The sequence below is a fragment of the Ambystoma mexicanum genome, chromosome 4q (assembly GCF_040938575.1).
Source record: "Ambystoma mexicanum isolate Mex_15411 chromosome 4q, UKY_AmexF1_1, whole genome shotgun sequence".
NCBI classification, from domain to species: domain Eukaryota; kingdom Metazoa; phylum Chordata; class Amphibia; order Caudata; family Ambystomatidae; genus Ambystoma; species Ambystoma mexicanum.
Genome location: NC_090928.1, coordinates 228,372,366 through 228,398,696, shown reverse-complemented (window position 1 = coordinate 228,398,696; position 26,331 = coordinate 228,372,366). Strand labels below are relative to the sequence as shown.

General features: G+C 44.7%; 1 protein-coding gene across 1 annotated transcript in view; it reads right to left on the bottom strand.

Moving 5' to 3' along the window:
- AMD1 (adenosylmethionine decarboxylase 1) overlaps positions 1-25,766 on the bottom strand; it is a 344,136-nt gene extending 318,370 nt beyond the window's left edge. The window contains exon 1 of the mRNA XM_069607770.1: positions 24,973-25,766. Within this exon, the coding sequence (XP_069463871.1) occupies positions 24,973-25,082 (110 nt within the window). The 5' untranslated portion in view covers positions 25,083-25,766. The remainder of the gene's footprint in view (positions 1-24,972) is intronic.
- Positions 25,767-26,331: the final 565 nt, after the last annotated feature.

Genomic DNA, 26,331 nt, shown 5'->3' with positions numbered 1-26,331 from the left:
CTGGCATTCAGACAGAGATCATTGGCAGCACACCAATCTTGAATGGCAGTTAGGTAACAAGAATGGCTTTGATGTTGGTACTGTCAGGTTGCATCTCAATGGCAGATGGTGGGCTCCAATAGTTTGTTTCTCCCTTGCCACTCCCGATCTGCAGAAGAGAAATCTTACATCCAGAAGAGAATTAAAGGATAGTTCCGGGACTTTTTTTTTATTGTCCCTACGGGTCGGCCATGTGTTTGTAAGCATAAATCGGTAGATCGTAGGAAACTTTCCTATGGACCTTACCCGACTTTTCGCCCATTATCGCACTCGAAATCAGCCTCCATTTTGTGATAATCCTATCATTTCGCCCCATCGACCTGGCTCACCTGCCTTTGCGGCACTAAATCAAATCCCCCGCCCCTGAGCCTGACATCAGCAGACGCGTACTGCCCATTTCAAGCACGTCTCGTGTCAACAATCGCTGCGCCTCAGCTATTGACGTGTTGCCATGGAAATGGCAGGACGCCTCTTTCCCCAATAAGTATAAACAGACCGTTTCACAACATACAGCAGCAGATTTTCGATTCCATTCCTCTCTCTGTGTTACTTTGAGTATTCTGTGACTCGTTTCAGTGCTCTGGTCAGCTACCTTCGCCGCTTGTAGCCCGTGTGAACACCTGTACCATCTCTGTAAATTATTTTACTATCTTTACCGCACAATGGCCACAATAATGCCGTATATGTACGAGCCCGAGTACACCGAGGAGGAACTACTGGAAAGGCAAGCACGCGAAAACGATGGGGATTCGGACGGCAGTTGGGAGGACCAGTCAACGGATGAAGAGCCTGGACCATGTCGCATGGACGGCGTCTCCACCTGGTGCACGTGCAATCGGTGCGAGCTAATGCCAACTGAGGAGGAGAACTGCTGCTGCCGTGAAAATTCCGGGTGCTTGGCCTACATTTCGGAAAGCGAGCAAAGTCTGCAGGAAGGCGAGCAAAGTCCACAATGCATCACCGAGCTGCCAGAGTTCAGGGAAGCCTGCCTCTCACGGACAGTGTTGAGGATGATGATGGTGCTTATGCACGAACTTCGTGGCACTGTTCGTCCGCGTAATCCGAGTAACGAGTAAGTATACTCTGTTTGTGATGTCAGTGATGCCACCACTATTTCATGGTTGTCTCCCACATATAAAATTACATTTACATATCATTCGAACGCATGTAAATTTGTTCCATATAGTGCATTTTCTAGATATAATTTTTTTCTAAGAAAAATGACATGTGTTACCTGAATCGACATTGATAAGAAAGTTTGGTCAGTTTAATACAGTTTGCATCTTTTTTTTTCACAGGTGGTACAGGCTGGTGGCCTATCGTTGCTTCACTTGGTGGCTTCACGGGAGGCTCGGACACCGCGTTCGGAGAGTAATACCTGCCTGTGCGGTACTTGCCATTAGACAACATTTCCCCAGTGACAGTGGACAATACCGCGGATTTTCCCTCGATGTGCTGCAACCTCAACTTTACAATGTGTAATGTTTATTATTTATGTTTAATTAAAATCTAAAATAAAGCCCAACATATATTTTAACAATGGTTTTGATTTTTTAAATGAATCTAGTGTATATTCTCCTGGGAGGGTGAGGTATTTATAAACTCACCCCCCTGCCTTCCATGTAGTAGATCCTGCAGCCATCCTCTTACATTCAGTTAGATGGCCTCTCCTTGGTGAGGCCCTGAGGCAAACGGGTCTTGTCTGCACGACCACCGCCCCGATCCACCCCCCCCGCCCTATCAAAGGCAGTTCGCACCGGGGTACTTGTCCTGGCAAGTGGAGCTGTCAGGGAGCGATAAAGGCCAAGAGGTGCCAAAGACCATGTACACTTCAAAGTGGTCTATAGAGCATGGGTTGTTGTTCCCATGTCTACCTCCAGACCCCGTGTCTCCTGCCAAGCATCCCCCCTCACGCTGGACGGCCCCCTGCAATCCACATAAGTGTGTCTCCATTCACGAGTCTTCCTGTGTCTTGTCTGCACGACCACCGCCCCGATCCACCCCCCGCCCTATCAAAGGCAGTTCGCACCGGGGTACTTGTGCTGGCAAGTGGAGCTGTCAGGGAGCGATAAAGGCCAAGAGGTGCCAAAGACCATGTACACTTCAAAGTGGTCTATAGAGCATGGGTTGTTGTTCCCATGTCTACCTCCAGACCCCGTGTCTCCTGCCAAGCATCCCCCCTCACGCTGGACGGCCCCCTGCAATCCACATAAGTGTGTCTCCATTCACGAGTCTTCCTGTGTCTTGTCTGCACGACCACCGCCCTGATCCACCCCCCGCCCTATCAAAGGCAGTTCGCACCGGGGTACTTGTGCTGGCAAGTGGAGCTGTCAGGGAGCGATAAAGGCCAAGAGGTGCCAAAGACCATGTACACTTCAAAGTGGTCTATAGAGCATGGGTTGTTGTTACCATGTCTACCTCCAGACCCCGTGTCTCCTGCCAAGCATCCCCCCTCACGCTGGACGGCCCCCTGCAGACCGCATAATGCCACGACATATACACGTCATTCATTCACAAACACACCCCTGTTTCGAATTCTTTATAACCCACTTCATATTTCTAATGAGAACTTCTTTGCGCTTTGCTAGTCAACCCGTGAAGGTGCTGGTTATCTGCTCTTCGTCTCTGTGAACTTCTGTGACCACTTTGAGCAAACTCGTCAGTTTGCAACCTGTGAACTGCTCCCTGTTCTACGACAAGAAACTACTCTGATCCCTGCATCTAACTGTTTGTTCGTCAAGGTAAGTCCATGTACCATAATCATTTTGCGTCCAATTTTTTAATTTATATCTATTTGCTAGTAGTCATCAAATTGCATCCATGTTTTCTTTTCGTTCACGACAGTACATGCAAGGAACTAGTCACATGTTCTGAGTTTAGTCAAATTACTTTTTCTATTTTTTGAAAGTTATTGAAATACTTATCCGCATGTGAATAACGTGTATAGTTCCAAGAACCAAAACGGACCTTGCATTGAACCTTTTATGTGTCATTTAATGTTTTAACACATTGGTATTCATAGAGAATTGTTGATCTTTACTTTTCAGAACTTTCCATAATGCCTGCCTGTTCCATTGGCGGTTGCCCTTCGAAGACCCATAACAAATCTGAAGGTACTATAATGCATGTTTTCCCTAAGACAATAGATCAGATAAGAGAATGGGTCCGATATTGCGGATATCCAGCCTCTGAGATAGAAAGTAGAGTCCTAGAAGTCTTTGCGGACAAGAGGGGTGATCGATACCGCATCTGCAGCAGGCACTTTAGCCCAGACATGTACTCCACATCATTGCTAATAAGGACGAAAACACCGCGAGCGAGGCGAAAATTGCTCTCAACCGCTATTCCCACTCTATTCGTCCACATCCCTCCACTGGTGAGTCAAGTTTACGTATTTATCTCTCGGCATTGCGGTAGTGTGTAGCATTAGCTAACAATAATTTCCCCATTTATGTATCCACTCAATATGAAGGCTGAAGATTCTCCATCTGTGTCGTTATTGCAGTCATCAGCCACTTCAAGCGCCTATCGGGTAATCTTACTTAGCTATTCTGACACTGACTTGTTTTAGGCATGTAAATCAATAGTTTTAATTGATCGTGTAATTATTTTACCTAATGGTACACCCTAGTACTCGTCCTCTAGTCTTTGTTTTCAGTTATAATTATTGTTATCCAAAATAATGCAAGTACTGTCTTTCAGGGAGATGCTGAGGAGTCCAACGCATTGACGACAACCGTAGATGTCACTCAGATGCTCGAGGTACGTTTCCGGACAGTTCCATCGATGGAGATCATCAGATCTTGCATTCTTGTAGCGTGATTGTTACACACAATGTTTCTTTCGTTTTTAGCCATTGGTATGTCCTTCTGTCGTCGCCCTCCTATGTGTCTTCTTTTTTCAATATTGTGTTCATTACTAATGAAAGTCCTATGTTTCAGGGAGTCGATGGAGCATTAGTCCAAGAAGAAGGGGGAGCATGCAGTTACGGGTCGGCGCAACAGCTTGCAGAAGTGTGCACCGCAGTTACAGCGTCCCTTGATGTTCTTATGCATTTCGAGGTATGGATACTGACAGATCAATCATGCGAGATCAAATGACGTGATTACATCCGCTATACTTCCTTCTTTATTAACGCAAGTACTATGTTTCAGGGAGCTGACGGAGCTTCTTCAACAAGAACATCACCCCTAGTAGTTGATGCAGATCTCTGGGTGGTGACACTTCCAACGATTGAGCAAATCGAATCATATTTAGATATCCATTATTTATTTTAGACAACTGATCATTTGTGCAGGTCTATTTAGATGAGCCGTTGACGCCTGCAGAAAGTTTATGTTCTTTTAAACAAAATAGAAAACCATACTAATGCAATTACTGTGTTTCAGGGAGTTGCTGAAGCGGCATCTTCAATAATATCATCAATGGAAGTCTATGCGGAGCCCGAGGTATGGATCTTGACAGTTCAATCTAACTAGATCAACAATCCGTGAACTATTGTCGTTTGAATGTTCTACACAATGCGTTCATTCGTGTTTTGCTATTGAGATGTACGTATGGGTATTGGTCCCAAGTACATTTTGTGTTTTCAATATTATTATACATACTAATGAAAGTTCTATGTTTCAGGGAGTCGATGGAGCCTCAGTGAGTGATGGATGTGCTTATCATGAAAGTATAGTCGTTGCAGCGCGAGAGGAAGTGGAGACATGCACACACGAGTCGGAGCAACAGCGTCCAGATGTTGAAGTTCGAGGAAAGAAAGTTTCAAAGAAAAGAAAGCAAAAGAAGGTTAGTGTCCTGTTCACTATATTATGTTGTCTTTCACTGTCAATAGTTCAATACTGTAAGTTGTGTTTAAACTGAACATCCCTTTTCTAATCTGTCCTCTAGTTGCGAGTGGGTGTAAGAACTAGATCTACACAGACAGTGAAGCGAACGAGAGATGTTGCTTGTCAAACCTTTTGGCAGGGACTTGAGACTGGAGATGCATCGTGCCAATGGGAAGAATATGAAGTGATTGACAACGGAGCTATACCACCACCAGCCATTGATAGTGAATGTCCTCCTGGTAGTTTGGATGCAGTCGTAGATCAATTCACAGAATCCACACCCGCAAAAAATAAGAGCGCGCGAAAGTTGAAGACATTGTTTTTTTCTCCCATCTCCGGACAAGGAACAGATGTTGCAATGGAAGAGAATGAAGTGGACGACAATGAAACACCATCAATATCACTCAGCATAGCGGAAGACGATATCAGAGATTGTACCTTTCATGCGAGTGACATGTCCTCAACGTTACAGGCCGAACCAGCTGGGATGCAGAGTGACAGTATAAGGAAAGAGGCCAAATTCATTGTATTCGATAGCTGTTTGATGGATATTATTATGATGATGAAATGTGGGCATTGGGTTGGTGGGGAAGTATGTGGGGAGCCATTGATTAATGTGACTCGTGCAATTCGAGGCACTAACCTTAAAATACATGCCACCTGTACACAATATCATCCGTTCGCATGGTCTGCACAACCCATGCTGGGGCAACTGCCAGCAGGCAATCTACTTTGTGCAGCGGCCGCACTTTTTAGTGGTTCAAGTTTTAAAAAGTTACAGTATTTCTTTCAGTTTGTGGGAATCCATTTCATTGCGAAAAGTCAGTTCTACAAATACCAAACCGATTATCTATTTCCAGCCATCAGCGAAGCTTGGAGAATGGAAAAAATGTCAATGGAAAGTACATTCGCGGGCAAACGCTTCAGGCTAGCCGGTGATGGACAGTGCGACAGCCCAGGATTTTCAGCCAAGTACTGCACCTACCACTTTCAGGACATGGAAAGTAAGAAAATTGTGAGTTCGGTGGTCGTGCAGGTGTCACAAAGTACATCCTCAGTGGCCATGGAGAAAGTTGGCTTTGTAGCATCATTGCAAGAACTACAATCGCGGGGAATGGTGATCGACCTGATAGCCACGGACAGACACGTTTCAATTGCCAAGACAATGAGAGAAGAGTACAAAAATATAAATCACCAATTTGACGTATGGCATCTTGCAAAAACAATCAATAAAAAATTGTCGGCTGGAGGAAAAAAAAAGATATGCAAGGTATTTCACAGTGGTCCAAGTCAATCAGCAACCATCTTTGGTGGAGCTCAAAAACATGTGAAGGGTCGTTGGAAATTCTACTGGAAAAATGGCGGTCAGTAATGTTGCACTGTAGCAACGTACATCGATGGTCGACAAATGAGCATTTCCACAAATGTGAACATGGCCATTTGTCCACAGAGGAGGCACGGAAGAAGAAGTGGTTGATTCCTTCATCACCCACTCACAAGGCCATTGAAAAGATTGTATTTGATAAAACTATAACAAGAGATTTGAGGGGACTCACGGAATTCTGCCACACAGGAGATTTGGAGGTGTTCCACAATATGTGCCTAAAGTACAGGCCCAAAAGATTGCATTTTGGCATGGAAGGCATGAAAAATCGGACTCTTCTAGCGGTCTTGGCACATAACCATAATGTTGGCCGTCAACAAAGTAGGACGACCGGAACTTTAGGGACGCTTCGCTACAATAAGGCCTTCACTAAAAGAAGTAAACAATGGGTGATCAAACCAGTGTTTGAGGATATGCAATATGAGTTTATTGAGAGACTTATCGTAGATGTCCTCGATAGGCACATACATGGAGTGGTGAACGAACCTATGCAGGGGACAACTGCATTGCCACCCAACATTGCCTCTGTTCCATGTCCACCTAAAGCAGAGCTCATTGAGAAATACACATCACGGTTTAAATGATTGTAATTTGATTGTCTGTTCTCTCGAGTCTCCTCATGTTGCAGGCCCATTGCAATTAAACCAAACAGTAATATAAATCATTTTTACAAAAATTATAGAATGTTTCCGTATTACAAACACATGGCCGACCCATAGGGACAATAAAAAAAAAGGCACGCAGACAAGATGCCCTTACACTAACTGCAGCTAACTAGAAATGTGTGCTCGCTCAAAGTGAAGGTCAGCTGCTTTGATGTTTTGCTCGGGTGGCGGAACGGCCCACGACCCAATATAAGGTTCTATTGTGATTTGACCTTGACAGGCCGGGACCATCCTGAAAGACTAAGAAAAGATAATGAATAAAATTTCAGAAACGAAACGATGAGCCACGTTCATTAGAAGAAGTAACGTCGGCAAAGAAGGAGTGGTGTTTCGGGTCTGCCCTACACAGAGACACAATGGAAAATGCAAATATAATGTAAGTAACTTTTGATGAGTTTATACCGCAATTTCATTACTATACAGTGGCTTTAAAGACGGGTTCAGTTGTACTTGTTCGTTCTATGTGGCATAGTGTTTTCTACCGCGCACTATCTTGAGGAGAAACATCTGCTTTTACTGAAGCACCTCAAAACCTTCCTCTTTGCTTCTGCTTTCTCTCTCCCTCTCCCCTGCTACAACTGGTCCACTGTCTGCGACCTCGGTCCTGGGCCCTTCCACTCTCCACCTGCACTGCCTCCCTGTCAACCCCTGCACTGGGGGACTGTCTCAGTATCCTACAGCCCCCCCTTCCCAGCACTTGTTCTGCACTTACCTTGCACTTGCCACCAGCTGGCCCTATTTATTTATTATTTTATGCTACTTACCTTGTACTCCACTCCCCCCCCTCCATGCCTCGCCACGCCTTTAAACACTTGTGTACACCCAGTAGCGCTGTCCTCGCTATGAAATGAATAATTTTAATAAGGATCTGATGGTGAGACTAATTTCATTTTTTATGTTTTTAGGTACATCATTCACTACTGTCTGTGTCACGAGTACCAGACACCGGCGGACGGCTTCTACAGCCGCCAGTTGCTTCTCCGCGTGAACAACGTTACCACCCTGACCATTTTATGGGACGATCGCCAAGTACAAGTATGCCCTTACGCGGTACTAACGGTTAGATGCAACATACCTACCGTTGTGGTGGCCTAGTGCCTCGTTGTTGGAACAGCCATGCGATTATCAGTGCGACAGAAGAGCTTATTTTTATCGTAAACCAACACCCTGTGTACTGCACACGAACATCGCTTCCCTCAAGACGAACTAATTTGGATCGAGAGCAAAGAAAAATGCAAATCGCTGAATATTCTCTAAACATTTGATGTCCAATAAACGTACTTTGCCAAATGTACAATCTTGCCGTTTGCTTTTAAACCACGGTTTCACATTCCGAATTGTGGTGCTGTATTGTGAGATGCTCTAAGACCCTGTGTACAGCAAAGGACCATCGCGTTCCTCAATACGAACTTTTTGGAACATGAGCAAATAAAAATGCAAATCGCTGAATATTCTCTAAACATTTGATGTCAAATAAATGTACTTTACCACATTTACAATCTTGCGGTTTGATTTCAAAGTACAGTTTCATATTCCGAATTGTGGTGCGCTGTATTGTGAGCTGATCTGTGTTGATTTCCGGGGTCTGTGTGGAGTCGCGTAGAAGACGCCTGGGCGCGTTTGCCTACGCAGCTCAGTCACGTCACGGATAGAGGCGGGGAATATGAATGTTTTGATAAAGTCTGTTTCAGGGGCGGGGGATTTGATTTAGTGCCGCAAAGGCAGGTGAGCCAGGTCGATGCGGCGGAATGATAGGATTATCACAAAATGGAGGCTGATTTCGAGTGCGATAATGGGCGAAAAGTCGGGTAAGGTCCATAGGAAAGTTTCCTACGATCTACCGATTTATGCTTACAAACACATGGCCGACCCGTAGGGACAATAAAAAAAAAGTCCCGGAACTATCCTTTAATTTCACCTGCTGGGGTGAAAGAACTGGAGTTCTCCAAGAAGATTAGATTCAAGGTGTACTTGAAGTTGCAAAGTAGCAACCATACCCAGAGCACTTTAGGAGAAAAGACATGTTGAATTAGGTTGATAATGATGTCCTTGAGATTATTTGTTGATTTAGCAAGGGGGTGAGCCTGGTGTGTAGCAATTCCAGAACTTTACAGTCTATGAATGCATGGATAGTTACCAATTAAAAGGCAAAGCAAGTCAGTAAATTGCTAGACGACAGCAGAGGGACACGCCTCTTGTAATGTTAAGAATTAGAATGTACATGTTGGGAATCCAGTAAAGAATGAATGCACAATCTAATCTTATGAATTTTCTTTTGAAAGTAAAACAGGAATTTATAACACCATAAAGGACACTGGTAGGAAACCTGCAATAGAAACAATTTTTCAGACTATTCATGGCTCTAAACGGTTCCCTTTATGAACGAGTAGCTGCTTCAATTTGAGATGCGAAAAAAGCAGTTTTTACTCGATCTCTTTTATAGCAAAGTCAAGCACTTTCACGTTTAGCAGTAGTGTTATGGATTGCGGTACCTTCTCCAATTATGCAGTTTCTAATAACAGTTTTAGGGGAGCATGGTCAGGAATGTACCACTTATTATCGAGGTGTTTAGCTTTGAGGACTGAATTTTGAAATAAGTGAGAATTATTTCAGCAATTTGTTGAAACTATATGGTCAACCTAGCATCGTTTCCCAACTTTTAAAAAATTATCTTGCCATTCATTTCCATTTATCTCAGAAAGCAATAGGGAACTGACAAGTACTAAAGACTACCAGTACTAACATTTTAGCATATGAAATCAAAAGGTTTGGTTTGTCTGGGGCCACACTGAAAACTGGCTACTGCCAAACACAAAGCTGCCAAAGCAATAACCTCTATTTTAACAGTTGATGTTTGCTCTTCTTAAACAGGGTGCAAAAGTTGGACTCGCCACTAGCCTTTCGCTAGTCCACTTGGCGGGTAAGAAATTGTGCAATTAGTGTGTATATAGAATTGAGGTGGCAAGTGATATTTTGTCTAGCTAGCAGCATGCAACTTGAATGTTTACCCCCATCTTAAAATCATATTGATCAAGTAACACATTGAGGGGGGACGAGGGCAAGGAATTTTGGTTGCCACGTGTGCCAAATGGTATGATGAATGTCTAGAATCTGCCCAGGTGGGCAGATTTTAGAAGGCTGGGTCATGTAGAACATGTACAGCAAGTAAGTACTTCAAGCAGAGCAGCCCTTAGCGGCACCCGCACACAATTTCACCCAAGCCAATTTGCACAAAAAAATTAAGATATTGGGCAATGAAGCAAATCTGTTTTCACTTTCCTGTCTCGGCCGAGTTATTGTCCCAGATAAGAGTGCAGTGAATGCCAAAGCCTTCCACTAACCCGCATCCAGCCCCCTGACTACTATCACCAAGGGGGTGGCACCGGTGACATACCCGAGTCAGTAGATTGGCATGGGGGCAGTGTGGGGAGATAACTTCCTTAGCATGTAGGAGTTCCAGTACTTTTAATTTTTGGTGAAATTGGGATTCCTCTCTTACAGGTAGCACTGTAGAAGCAGATTCAAAGATGGCAATTAACCCTGAATGGCCTGACACAGAACCCGAAGTACAAGGCAGACAGGCCCATGGGTGCAGATTGAGTCAGAAAGTGCAGAAAGTGACTTGGCTCACACGTGGCCAGGAAAACAGAAGCGCGATGGGGGCGACAAAAAGGCTCACTACAAGAACACTGGAGAGACCGTGATAAGGAAATACTGGATAACACATGGGACTGTGTGAAGGCACCCGTGTCCAGGGCCCCTGGAAAATCTGCAACAGGACTGCCAGGTGAGAGGAAATCACACCCAGTGGGAGACGTGGATATCCTTTTCACATGTGCAAATAAAATCCTGCCTAACCCGTGCTCCACTCACTTCATTTGGTATGCAGAGGTCAGCCCCTTTTGTTCCCAGTTCAAGGATAACTTCACATTTTCTTTCCGCGTTGATTTTTAAATTTTAGCACAACTCGCCGTAAATTGTGCCTGTCCCCTTACTTTTCTGCAAGATACTTTTGCCATGTGTATTGAACAAATGTGGTAGTGACAGACGTGTACGCTTCATGTGCAATACCAAGCACTTTTTCCGTTAAAAAGAAAGGCTGATGGCAAGACGGTATATTATTTTTTAAACAAAATGTGGGTAAAACTTTCTGAAAGGTAGGTCTGCTTATCATATCAAACATTTCATAAGCGCTCCATGGCAAAATGATAGTACATGTGTCTTTGCTGTAACCAGTCTCCTAACATCTACAGACTGTTGTGCAGAGGCACAGCGCAAGTTCAAAGGTCACATGTCCATTCCTGTGCGCTGGGCATGCAGTGGTGGCTTATTTCATTTTTGGTTAACCAACATACAAACACATTAAAAGTAAACAGGTTTTGGGTAATTACAACTTCAATTCAATGAACATATACATCTTTCTCATCACCTTAGAGTTGCAATTAAATATGTATCAAAATAAACTAAATTCTACCAACATCCCAACCCTAACCTACATTACAGTGACAAAGAATTACACAAAAACCAAACTGACAAAACACAAGACACAAACATCCCCATAACACCCACCCCCCCACTCACACCCATCACAATTCATACAAGCACTCTAAGCTATTTTCACCCATATAGTTCATTGAAGGGTCCCCACAATTCCATATACATTTCCTCTCTATGCAGTCTATGAAACTATGAAGCATATCCAATAACCAGCCTTCCACAAACGTTTTTCTTGTTTTCCATACCCTCAAGTATTTGTTTAGTTGCCACCAGAAGGGCCTTGTTAATCCAACATAAAGACAATGTCACAGCCACTTTTTGGCTACTATAGATTCACTGCCGACAGATTCCGTGGGAACAAAATGTTCCAGACTATCAAGTCTGTCCAGCACATCCTTCCAAAAATCCACCACCATGACAGTCCGACAGCATGTGTAACAATGAACCTCTCCAACATCCCCAACATTGATCACCATCAATCCCAATATGCTCCTTCACACTGGAGTCCAGTAAAGGCGGCCTAATATTCTTTGATGGATATAGTACAAATTTAGATCCATCTTTGCCCTAACAGGAATTTTCCAAAGACCCTTCCAATCTTACACAGAAGTATTTCTACCCAACTCCTTAGACCAAGCCGGTCTTAGTTTCTCCCATGGATCCAATAAATGACCTTCCATTGGCGTGAACTTAAGAAAACTTTTTGCGGCATTGCATCTAATAGATTACAAATATCTGGCTTCTGCAAAATCGGTGCAGTCAACATCTGCTCTCTCACATATCAAATTCTTCATAACCCTATATCTTCCAACCCTTCCATAACCCTCTTGTTCAGTCCATACTTCAGACCTGTAAAGATCACCATTCCCCCCATCTCGCCAAGTGTCCCCAATAGGGATGTAACGGTATAACGGTATACCGTTAAAGATACCGTGAACCACTTAATTGAACAATAATAACCGTCACATTGTTTATACCGTTCATACCGTAAAGTGTGCTTTTCAATCTGATTTGGAAAGTGCTGCGCAGTCTTGGTCTTGCACTGTTGCATGTGCCGTCTGCCAAGTAGTTTCAGTTGGAGCAGTTTTTAATGCCATTCCATAAACCACACGTGCCTGACACAAAATCAATATGTTAGCAATAGGAAGAATAGATACAGTGCCAAGAAGGAAAAGGATTTACTTTGGGTTGGCGGATTTGGGGTTTATATATTTATAATGGATAATGTTCTCTAAACATATGGCAATGGGGGATTTCCCTGGTTCGATCATTGAATTTACATATAATAAGTCACACTGCGAAATTCACTCTATGGGTATTCCCTGCTGCCATACCAAACGGTAACATGTCCGTGATTACTGAACACCTTTTGGCCCGCAAGTAAACTAAAGGCTGTAACGTAAAGAGGGTGTGTGTGTGTGTCTGTGTGTATATGCGGACAAGCGTATACTACCATCAGCCTCCATTGATCAGTGGCATGCAGGTTATCAAGATGGCAACATGTTCATCTTCACCAGTAGCCAGTGGGGGAGCATAAAGCCTAAATGACCACTTAAGAAAAGCTATTCAGTTTGCTTCGCCAGTTGCAGCAGGGCTCCCCCCCATTCTCCCCTCCACACGTGTTTGTGTTTGGTGGAAGCAAGGCATTCCAGTGGAAAGTATGTTGAAAAGCCCAATTCTGGCCCTGGGTGCCTGGTTTTGTTTGTGATGATAAATCTGTCAATTTATGACCTTTTAGAAAATATTTGTTAAGATTAGTTAACTCATCCTGCTATACCGCGATAACCATGATATACCGTCATTTGGCAAGAAGGTTATCGTACCGTCATAAAACTAATACCGTGTCACCTCTAGTCCCCAATTGTCAAAATACCTTTATTAACCCAACTGCGCCAATTCAACATATCAACCTGCAACCCTGGATTACACCAAACCAACACGTCTTTATACATGAACAGACCTTGCCCGCTACCCAATATCCATGATGTTAATGCATCCTTTGTATAGGCAATTGGCTTTTTAATGTTTTTTTTAAAAATGTATTGGGTTTTTATAATGCACCTCTACAAAATGTGTTTCAAGGTGCAGCAAAGCGTGGGGGACAAATGAACGGTCCTACAAGGCCTAGTGACATTCGGATCATGTAAGCGCAATAAACAGAAGGAGGGTGAGAGAAGTGTCAGATGGTTGAGTGCCAGGAGGAGACCAGGTGGACAGAGCCCAGGGAGTGCATGGGCAGAAGATCCACATTGTGCAAGGAGCAGGGCTGGTAAGGCTCAGGGGGTGCAAGAGGAAGGGAGACCAGAAGGGGCGTGGGGTTCAGAGAGGCCAAGTGCAGGGGTAGACTGGAAGGGGCGGGCCTGGTGTACTAAGATTCAAAAGGCAGAGGGGAAACATTAGCTGGGGAGAGGGAAGGAGGAAGAGAAGGGGGTGTTTTGAGAAGCATCCAGAACTTAAGGAGATCCAGCTTCAGAGAGTTGGAGCAAGAAGACTGAAGAGCTGTTTAGGTAGAGAGCTTGATGCAGCGAGGTCCAAGGCCCCAGAAAGCCTTGTGAATGCAGAGGGTTTTGAATGTGATCATCACAGCAGCCAGTGGAGAGATTTTTGGGCTGGAGAGATGAGACCCTGGGCTTGAGGCCAAGTCTTGCAGTCCTATTTTGGATTAGTTGAAGGGGAGTTGGTAGGTTGAGGGAGAGGCTGTTACAGTATGATATATGATATGGCATTTATAACGCGCCTATACGCGCCTATACACAAGTGTTTCAAGGCGCGACAAGGGAAGGGAACAAAGGGAGGACAGACAACTATCCTACTAGGCCAGGTGTCATTCAGATCGCGCAAGTGCGTGGGAAGGGGGCAGGGACAGTGCAGTACATGGGAATAAATAAGTAATGGCCAGCATGTGGCAAGTGCAGACATCAGGTATCAGGCTGGCAGGGGGACTGTAGGAATACAGAAACAGACCCCAAGTGTAGGGGTTGCCAGGTGGGCAGTGCAGGTGTACGACGCTGGCAGTAGTCCAGCCTGCAGAGGACCAGAGACATTGAGTTTCTTGGGGAAGGTGAGGAAAGGGAGAATACCTCTGAGGAGGTGCAGCTCAAAGTGCACCTCGATTGTATTCGATAATCCAGTCTGGTGGCACATGATCTTAAAATAGAAACCATGTGTGATTTTGGCATGGCAATAATATAGTAAGAGCAATCTGATATTTAGCATTTAATCAATGTAAACTGGTGCCATGACCCATGGAGTTCTCATCGCTCCCCGGAAAGCTCAGAGGCCAGCTCAAGAACAGTGGTCAAAGTCAGAACAAAAATGTTTAACTCCCAGAGCGCAGTCATGGCTGTAATAGATCGTCAGGTCTGGGATAAGGACTGTCTCCAAAGCTATTTGACACAAAGGGCCAGGGTGCAGCCGCTTGATCCCTGTTCAAAGAAGAAACACCATCCCGCAGGAACCAGGAACTTCCGACAGCATTAATCTGGGGGAAGTGGCGCTCCAGACGCAGCACTGAAATCCACTCACCAGGGCGCTAACCACTGTAGTCCCTTTCAAGTCAGACTTGTGAAGGGTGCAGTGAAATTAGTCGGAGAAGGAAGGGGACCGTTTGAAGAATCCCACCGGATTTACTTCCGATTTAGTGCACGTCCATATCCTGCAGGCAAGACACGCTGGATGTCATTAGGAAAAGGGCACTTGTTCCTATTACCTTGATTGGCTGCACTGGAACTAGGCTCCTGTTCACTGCAGGTGATGGCCCTTGAGTGGGAGTGCATAAAAGGACTCGTCCTGGAGCCCCTGGATTGGGAGTCAATCTCAGACTAAGACTTTGTATCCAAAACACTTCACATCGAATATTTGTATATACAATTACCCAAAATTGGCACACCCTTTATCTACTGCAGAAGGATGAAAGGTTAAGTCAACCTCGTCCCTTCCATTGGAGGGACAACGTTCCCGAAGACTTAATTTGGGATAAGGGGGTGTGTCTGAAGGTATTCAACAAGTTAGCCAGAGGATCCAAAAAACTAACACTGAACGACTGCCAGAACTGCTGCTGGACCAGCAGACTTCAAGCACCATGAACAGGTTGCTGGTTCCCTCCTTGGTGCTTTGCAGACAAATGACATCTTCAAAACTTTAAACAAGCCAGCATTAAAGCACCTGTATTATAGTCTACTCAAGGGATATTGGTAAAGCTATGTTAGATTGAAGAAACTGCAATCCCTTAAATTTCACACATGCACTTGAATGACTACTGGGCAGCATTGATCAATAAGGATGTCAGCTGTTTCAAAAGTAGTGGAAATGCTATAAAATTGAGAGCGGTACATGCCAAGTCATGCATTTGAGCTCTCTGCAAGAATATTTAGTCCCAAATCGTTTAGAGATCCATCTCACTGGCGTCAAGTGGCTAGTTAAGTGTGATGGGAAAATAACGTGCATTGAGCTAGTACAACTGTATTGAAAACAAGCACTGGCAAAAGCAACAACTTTGGCTTTTGTGTAGGGATGGGATATGAATTTCTCAGGCACGGTCAATGGTAGTACCTGGCCATAAAATGGTGCAAGTATCTGGGCAAATAACTTCTTGCAAATGCCAAATACTATATAATTACAAGGAGGGTCTGGGTTGGCTCTAGAAATGGAACCTGCCCATGCTGAGCGCCACTTTTATTATGGGTTGGAGGACTGTTCTGGTGTCGCAAGATCACAGGAGTGGTTTGGGGTTTAGCCTGGACCCCAATTTGGTGCGTAGGAGAAGTGGGTTTGCTCCTGGTTATCTTGCTTCAATTTTCGGGATAAATAGTCCTTCTAACATGGTAGTTAGTGCGATACAAGTTCACTTTTATTAATGGTATTTTGAGCGGTTCTTAATACAATGGTGAGTGTTTAGAACACTGTTCTGGCATTTGTGCAATCCCGTGTTGGGCTGCTCCCTGCGGCTTCACTGAAGCCGCAGGGAGCAGCCCAACACGGGATTTACTCGTACTCGGAGCCCAACATGAGCCAGACTGCCTTAAGGACAGCCACTACAAACACAACAAGGACCCCACCTGGGGATCGCAGCATGACTTACTTGCCTTGAGAAAGACCCTTTGGGTCGAAACACGTGTCGGCTGACCGAGCTAGTGCACAAATGCCAGAACAGTGTTCCAAACACTCACCATTGTAGTAAGAAGAACCGCTCAAAATACCATTAATAAAGCGAACCTGTATCGCACTAACTACCGTGTTAGAAGGATTATTTATCCCGAAAATTGAAGCAAGATAACCAGGAGCAAACCCACTTCTCCTATATAATTACAATACAGGCCCAACTGTTAGCTTTGGCAATGCTTGTTTCAAAAGGACTAGCTACAAGAACATACTGCGTATGAATCAAGAGGCAGGCGCACTACATTTTTATTAAACCATTAGCATGTTTGCAGAAGCAATTGAGCCATTAACTCAGAAGAGAGATTTAAAATAACTACACAATCCAAAGTTTGATGTTACTGCTTGAGACCGCCAGATCGAAAAGACCATGCGAGATACATTTTGGACTGAATGGGGCAGGTAATGGATAGAAATGGCCATTGGCGATCAATGTTATCTTATGGTACTTTGCATTTATATAGCGCCTTATATACCATTGGTATGGTCTGATGGCGCTGGTAGGTTGAACGCCCTTGGGAACCGAAGTTCAGGTCAATAGAGAGTAGAGATTCAAGGTGCGTGTGAGCACCAGATGTGTGCAGCTGCTGCGGTATTCGTGTAATAGCTGCTTTTTAGCGATAGGTGTGGTGGTTGAGAGGTCAGGAGTATGTGTTAGTTCTGGCAGAATTCATCCAAATCGATTGTGGCTGCGTTAGGCCTGAAGAGAACGCCTTGCTGGGGGGTAACCAGCAGTGTTTATTTAGAGTGATGGGGAGTATGAAGCAGAGTGTTAGTATGAGAACAGTTATACCGAATGGTGTCATAGTATCTCTGTGATCTAGTTGAGTGATGGTGTAAGGAGAGAGTAAGCAAGGTGGTGTTTTATGATGTAATATAAGCTCTTTTGAAAGTTCACTGCATTCCAGACCGTACTATATACGTCACGCGTTTCTATCACCTTCGTGCACACCAGTTGGCTTTACATCATCCAGCCCGCTTGATGCGCTCAAGCACTCCAGCCTGCCCCACGCATGCACACTGGTCTGCCCCATGCATGCACACTGGTCTGCCCCATGCATGCACTCCAGACAGTCTTGTGCAAGCACTCCTTTACGCCACACGCACCCCTCTCTGCCACACAGTCAAATGAGCTCTATTTACCCCGAACCGTTATGGGTGTTCCAAGTTGTTTTAAGCACTCCATCCTTTATTTTCATTCGTAGCATCATGTTTCATTCTTTCCAACCATCTATGTTATACGTTTCACCTGTATACGGCACCCGATCATCCACCTATGGCACCCAATTCGTCGGCATTGTTCCGTCAACGTGCATCGCCCGTTCCATTCACATCCGGCACCCGTTCAGTCCGTATATGCGATCAGTTCCATTCACATGCATCATTTGTTCTATCCATATAGACTCCCATCTACATTCTTCACTCATTCCCTCTGCTTTATGCATTCATCCCCTCCTACGCACCCAACCCCTCCTACGCACCCATCCTCTCCTACGCACCCATCTGTTTTGTGTACTCATCCGTTTTATGCACTCTTGTTTTCTACTCATTCAACCACCCACTCATCCGCCCCGCCCAATCCACTCATCCGTTCTATACATCTGTCAGGTCTGTATATTTATCTGCCACAGCAATCTGCACACTCTCCGCACTCCAGTAATCTGTATTCATCCGCACTCCTGCGCTCTGCATACTCATCCGATCTACATACTCATCTTTTCCACACATTAATCCGGTTTACGCTCTTCCGTTCTGTACATTCATCAGTTCTACGCACTCCTGTTTTTTACTCGCTTCTCTGTTATTTACGCAGTCAACTGCTCTAAACGCTCGTCCGCTCTATACACCCAACCATTGTACACACTTATCCGCTCAGTTTGATCATCTATTCTATACACTCATCCGATCTATTCACTCGATTTACACACTCGTTTGAACTATATAGTTATCTGTTCTTCCACTTATGCATTCTTACACTCGGCACATTCACCTGTTCAACAGGTTTCACCAGTTTTATCTATTTCATCCACTTCGTTCACTCCTTGTGCATTAAGTCTATTTGAGGAGTTTAAATCTTTGTTTCCGTATGATGTATTATTAGCCATTTCACTGCATTGATCAACTTTCCTCGTTTTTAATTCTGTTTGTCCTTCTAGTTAATTTTATGGGCTAGTAGCTTTCCATTTCTTGCATCAGGTAGTTTGTTGGATTTGTGTCATTGAGATGCTGTTGGTCTGTTGGGTTAGCTTGGTACGGGTTGGTTTTAGGGGAAGAGCCAGGTTTTCAGCAGTTTGCGGAAGGAAATTAAATCAATGGATTGGTAAATAACCAAACACCCTCCAGATGTGTGCCTGCTTGCACCCCATAATCCCTCCCTGGACTTTGAGGCGTATTTTAAAACTTTTTTAGAGTGTTAAATTGTAAGTGCAAAAATGGTAACTGCAAGTGTTTCAAATGTAAGCGACAGGCAACCAAAAAATGACGGCTTGAAAATGTATAAAACAAATTAGCAATACAACAGTTGCTTAGCATAAATGCCCGACTCAAATATATTGAACTTGCAGAAAACCTACATGCGTATCTTGATAAATGCACAGTGCAGGAATACTTCTGTAATGCAACTATGTATTCACTTAAAGCATAGTTTGTTACAAATGGATAGCTTTCCATCGTATTACTGATAGAACCATAATATACTAGGAAAATAAATATGCATGCATATTGCTCCTCTACATATCTGCAGGCACCAAACAGCAGACGTTGGAACAAAAGAAACACAGGATCCGTTTCTTTCTGAAAGTCTAAATTCACACAGATAAGGTCCAGGATAGAGATGACTAACGAATACCATTAACAATTTCCTTCTCTGCATACACCTCTCAAACTCCAAACCAAACAACCACAAACCTCTAGCGCAGCAAACCGCACGAACTTCACTACACTGCAACAACAAAACAAAAAAACACAGACTCGCACATCAGCACACGACTACCGGCCGCATACACCCCAGGCCCAGCCGACAGAACCACCGGGCTGAGGCTGCCAACAGCACATCACTGCAATCTTGCACTTTTCCAGCCTCCACCCACTAACCCACCATCCCCCCCTCTTTCAGAGCCGCCAGAGCGCCAGGGGACCACTCCAGTGGTGATAGTGCGCGGTACAAATTACCTTTAACATTAACATTAACATAAGGGCTAATTAAGCCCCTCACTTGAAAAATCTACTTGTGGGAGAATATGAATACAGGCATGCATTCCGTGTCCAAGAAAATACACACTTGGCTGAGATATAGTGATTACATACTCATGATATGGAAGGGCACATAATGCGAGCTTATTGCATTCAACTAATATTTGAACAATGACTTTGGCATAGAACTGACATTGGAGACAAGTACAATGTCCTTCGATCTCAACGTGGTCAAATAAGGACCACACATACAGGAAAGAAACTGAAGTTAATGAAGTTCCACATTCAGCGAGTTGCCATAAAAGAGTAATTGAAAAAATCCCAAAGGGTGAATTCAGAGCCAAACAAAACTGCAGTAAGATGTCAAGTTACCAAAAATCAAATATAGAAACAAGATTCCTAAACAGATGTCATAAATTGGTTAACATTCTTAACACCTAGCAGAGGATAACAGTAGGACAAGGATGATCAGCCGGTTCAGAAGAGAACTATAATATAAAGCTCTTTAATAGACATCGGCACATTTCACTTTTATATGAGATCTCAAGAGATGCATCTCGGAAAGGCCTGAATTTTTAAGTACCAGGGCAACGACTTTCTCGTTATAAGAATAGGAAGAAACAAGGACAGGTATGTTTACTTGACTCCCAATCAAGGGTCTTTATAAACGTATGAGCAGGTTTTTTGTGCATATCAAGGGGTGGGATGTTGTCACTGCAGGAGGATATGGGGGCGGGTCAAACGAAATCAAACAAATTGACTTATTTACAAATGCACGTAGATTAGTTTCTTTCACCGAGTTTTCCCCCCTCAATTACACATGTGGATTAAAAGACAAATGTTTATTTTATGGATTGTGATTAAATCAACTGCAGATTGATACAAATCCTTCTATAAATTCATATGAATAGAATGCATGTTCCCACAAGGAGCAAAACATTTGCATGTGCACTAACAGGATAATGCAGTCACAAGAGAACATAACAGTAGTCCTAATACACTTTTCTTTTACATGTACATTAAAAATAGAAATTAAAAAAGGACAAGATGTACATGGTGAATGTCTTGACAGTTTGAACCTCAATGCCAACCCGTAAATTCAACAAGTTTTAGTGTTTTATGGAAACACTGCTTGCAGCTCCACAAAGGCAAAGAACCTACAGGCATAAACGACTGAAGATTGACAGCTCATGTCACAGGCAAAACTATTCGACAAGCTCTTGAAACTCCCAAGCAGAGACAGGCACAAAGCAGTCAAAAGGGCCATTGGATAGTACCAAATGTTGGAGCTATGAACTGTAGTCGTTGCAGCAGAAGGTAATGTGGAACCTGGAAGATGGCAGGGCTCTTGCAAGTCTCGTAGAATTGAAAGCCTTCCTTGGTCAGGACCATCAAGCGACCAGTACACAACACTGACAGAATTTCACACAATACACAAGAATGAGAAAGCACCTCTACAGCAATGTTCTGCACTGTCAGCACCACGTAGAGGTTATAGCAACCATCAGTTAACACCCAAAAGACTAGGCACCCATAAAACCACTAAAAGCAACAATCTAATGATCCGACTAACTTATACTTGTGTTGTATGCTCCACCAAGGCCAGTTCCAACTTTTATCTGGAGGCCCTGCCTCCAGATAGGACTTTGAAGTGGAGAGTTTTGCTTATTTTCAAAGCAGATAGCAAAGTTAATATTCAATTCTCAATGGGAATTAAGCAAGTAAAATTAGTTAACACAAAGCAAAGGCGCTACACTCCTTAACTGCCTTTAGAGAATAATTGAGGTTTGATACTTGAAATGTGTGGTCATTTGGGAATGATAATGACAGTAAATGAATAATGTGAATTAAAATAAAATCTGGCATTGATGCATTAGGGCACAATGAGGTAGAAAACAAGCTTTAAAAAGCTAAAAATGTGCAGATTTAAAAAGCTAAAAATGTGCAGAGATGGCTCAGGGCATCGCAGGATCGACCCAGCGATTAGGCCAGGGTTCAAAATTGACGAAAGCTGGGAGCCATTTACCTCCTGCTTGTTGCCCAGCAGAGCCTGGTTCGCTTGACACCAACGTTTGGCTTTCCCGGACAACTGTTGCTGAACAAATACACCCATGTGAATTTAACTCTGCGCAATTGGGACAATCTATAAACATTCAAATATATGTACAACAGTTAAAGCAGAAGGGGTCAAATAATGGACAAAAGGGTATCTGATGCTTATGTGGAAATTAGGTTGATTTGCAGAACGCTATGTGCTAGTGGGTTGGCGGTCATCAATACACAGTGGCAGTATATTCTACTAATAATTCAAAAGGGGTTGCTAAGATTGTGGAAGGCCTTTACGAAAAGTAATCCAAGTCAGGGATTGTTACCAACCCCATTAATGTGTCGCCTGGAATTGTCATAAAGTATATGGTGGCGATTGCAATTTGAACAGCAGATCAGATGAAATATCGTAGCCTCCAGTTGACAAGGATGTAATGCAATTTGAACAGCAGAACAGATGAAATATCGTAGCCTCCAGTTGACAAGGATGTAATAGAAGAAATGATTTTTAAAAAAGCTAGAACACCCAGGCCTTGCCAAAGTGGTTTTTAATAAACAACCCTATGGTGTGGGGAGAGGCCTTGTTCACACTTGCGCGAGGAAGGATGTATCCCAGGCTCCCGGAGATTGGCAATTTATTTGCACAGATCCTGGAAATGATATGCTGTCTTTATTGGACCTGCTAGGCAAGAGTTCTGCTACAACTGTCCTAAAAGAACTCAAGATGGGTTGAAGATCATTGTGGGACCCTTTCAAACCAGCTTACGGCCCGACTCTGCAAAGTCTATCACTAGTGACCATTAGGGTTGGGTTCACTGACGAGGTACAAAAACACCTACCTAATGCTTTCCCTTTCTCAAGTGTAGGATATTCACTTTTATGTTATGTAGGGCAGAGGATGAAATGCACGAAGAGTCTACTTGCAAGTCAGCTTGTCAGCACAGTTCAGACCATTTACTCTGGCCAGAGCCAAGAGCTTAATGACCTGATCAAGATACTGTTTTGTGCCCAATTGAATACATCAGTGTTTGCTAAAGTAAGGTGGAATATGGTATATTTTGCACATGGCTTCCCTGTATATAATTATCGATGCTCAGTGCAGTTAATAACCACGGCTGTATAATACCAAACATTCGAACTTTAGCAGTAGCTTGACTAAACACAGTTGGCCCATTGCAGTTCAATCGCACAAACAGCAATGAAACGAATACGTGTATAATTCCAGCAAAGTTAAATTAGCATTACAAGGTGCATGTGTATTTTTATTATCCATAATGCTTCCCCTTGTAATATGCCAATCGCTTTTATAGATCATGGGAGGTATATCACTTGGGACAGTGGACCATTCCACAACGTATAGCACCAATTCATTTTGAACTATAACTATAGGGGTTCTAATAAAGCTACAGTTGGGGGGGTGGGGGAGTATCTGCATTAACAGTTGTCAACACCAGAAAACTGAAGTCATCTTAAAGGTTAAGTGCGCTGCATTGCGTCAAATGGAAATTCACAAGCAGATAAGAGATTTCAATACAAGTCAGATATTTCAAGGAGTTCATTGTCGAGTGGATAAAAACAAGCAGTAGCCAAGTCTGCCAAAGCAAGATCAGAACCAGTCCAAATGATTGGATACAATGTCACTAATCACCTCTTCGGAGGTTTCAAGTTCAAAGTTAAGCTTCGGAGCACCGGTAGAACTGAAGCTAACTTGCGAGGAAACCCTGTATCAAGTATTGTTCACACATTTGGCCTATGGACGTGGCATTGTGCGTTTTACCACTGCTTTTGGGGTTTACAATGCCCCCTTACTAGTTTTTCAATACTCCGTTCTGGAATGTCCAGCACAGAAGAGCAAAGTGAAATGTCAAAAATATTCCATATGCCCATAAATGTTGGCTTTCTTTTTTGCCGGGAGATTACACCGATAACTAAATTTCAAGCTCCAGCGGGCCACAATCTCAAGTGTGCTAGAGTTGAGAGCATCTAAAATAAAACTGGACCGTGAACTTCTTGTTACGAAAACTTGCTGTCGTGTTTAAAACGGTGAAGGGGTTCTGCTGAGTGACGGCGACATTGAAGGGGTCCTGGCCATTACATCCTGTCTGCCAACTAGGTAAAGAAAGTGAAATGGATGACATCCATGCCCCGCTGATGGGCCCAGGCGTAAAGTGAATGAGCTGGAAGCGCACGTGGTTACCAGGCTGACGGCCCAGCCCCCAGGGCCGGGTGCAGAGACTGCAGAGCCGACGAGGGCACTGCGGCATCCAAATCGGCCTCGTGACGGACGACCCCACTCCATGAGCCTTTGAGCGTTGACACCCACTGAGGGTAGCGGTAAAATTGCCGAGTGGAGGGGAAGCGAGTCGGCCTCCTCCCCTAAAATACTGAGCCCCCCCCCCCCAAGCCGTGCGATCCCAACCCACCACCCTGCCAAGTGTAGTGTAGGACCACGGGTGACAGTGGTATTTCTGGACAGACACGCGATATGCGAAGCGGGGGATCTCCTAACATGACAGGCGAGGAACCTGCACGCCATAGCGGCATCCGTGAGCAGGCCCGGGGTGGGTGGGGGGGTCAGGAACGGGGTCAGGAGGCAGCCCGCCATGCGCAGCAAACCCTGAAACCAGACGCCATTGGCAATGGCAACGCAGAAGGCCCCACGGGGGGGGGGGGGGGCACCTCCAGTCAAAACCCCGCTGGGCCCCATGGCGAAGCAAGCACCCGCTGCATGCAAGCAGGCCCCACGCATCCTTCCCCACGCGGGGCGGCCCTGCGCAGGAGGCAGCGGGTGCCGCGCCCTGGCTGAGGCAGGGCTCCTGGATGGCCACCTGCCAGGATTTTCGTTCACGGACATTTGCCAACTATGTTCGCACTGCCCCCCCCCTACACACACAAAGATACGTCCCCATGCGAGACACTACATACAAAAAAAGGCGCCTAAGCAGCCCCCATGCACGCAGCCAGCACCTGTCACCTAGTGAGAGCCAACAGGGGGCCGCTTCTCAAGTATGAGACGACATTTTGTATCCATGTCCCGGAGCTGTTGGCAAAGGAGCGCTGCTGCCACCGCAGACTGCGCACACATGGCCATTTTGTATTGAGTGGGGAATCACACCCACCTACTGCCCAGACACCCCTTTCCCCCCACGCAGTGTCTGACCTCGGGATGGTACGAAGGTCCCCGGATCCATGGCTGGTCTCCCGTTGGCAGAACCAGAGTTCCAGCAGCTTCTCGGTGCCCTCAAAGAAGTGTGCGCCGTTCTCCTCCATCCTCCCGCCCGTGCCGCCGACAGCCACCGACAACAGCAGAATCAACGAAAATAACAAAAAAAAATTTAGTGCGGCCGGAGCCCACCGAGCTTCCCCTTGGTTTCTTGTGATGTTAATGCGCTGAGCGTGTTGCTTGTGCCGCCGCTGATGGTGGTGGTATCGGGCTGCTGCTGGGTCCGGTCTCTTGTTGCGTGCTCTCCTCCCGGTACAGAGAAGGACGTGGAGCGAGCGCTAGCTAATATCGCCGGCCATACTGTGTAAAGCAGAGATCCCGCCGACGGCGCCGTCTTTTATAGACTCGGGGGCGGGACTGGAACGTCACAGGGTGAGGGAGGCGTGCCCTCTGTCCATAGGTCAGCCTAGCCGCCCGTCAAGTTGAAATCGAATGTTCCGATGGAGGGGTAGTGGGCGTGGGCAGAGTTGGTTCGGTCCGTTGAGGCGGTTAGAGGGTGGAGTGTACACTGCTCGCGCCCCCTACATTTTGGTTCACCCCTTCTCGCTGTCCTCCTGACCTCACTTCGCCGTCAGCTGGCACCAAATAGGGAGATGAGCAGTAGCGACAGTGCGACACTACCTAATTTTATTACCATCCGAGAATAACACGGAGTTTCAGTGTTAGTGATTACCAAAAAAATATTAGAGAGGGAAACCTCTACAAGTTGAGACCCATTTTATTTACACAATGTTTGAAAGGTGCATCACGTCTGAGTCACATAAGTGGTGCCTGAAACGTGTGCACTATGCGTCATCCCCTTTGACCTCAGTAAGGGAGTAAGTGGTGGACTGGCTTATAGAGAACGCTAGCGATTTCCCTTAGCCTCTGCCCTGCTACTTCTACCCTCTCCATATATACCAATCCCAGCTATTAAGGCTGGAGACTCCCGATTTTTTTTATTAAAACTGGAATGCATTGGGGTACGAATGTTTTAGGAGGGAGAAACTTTAAAATGCCAAGGATGAGAAATTTACATTTTCCCGCTTTTGGTCACAGAATCTCTCTCCCATGTACTGCCAAATGTGTACCTCTCCCCAGACACCAAACCCATTTCGTTACATATCTCCTCATCCCACACATTCCTTTGAAGCAAATAATGTGTTTTAAATCTCCCAGCATGTTATTCTTAAATCTTAACAAATTTATTATAACTTTTTTTAGTTGAGTTTAACTACATTTTAATGCATATATAGCAAAGTGCTTTAAAATACACCGTTTGGACACTATTTTTAAAAACCTTTCTTGGGTAGAGAA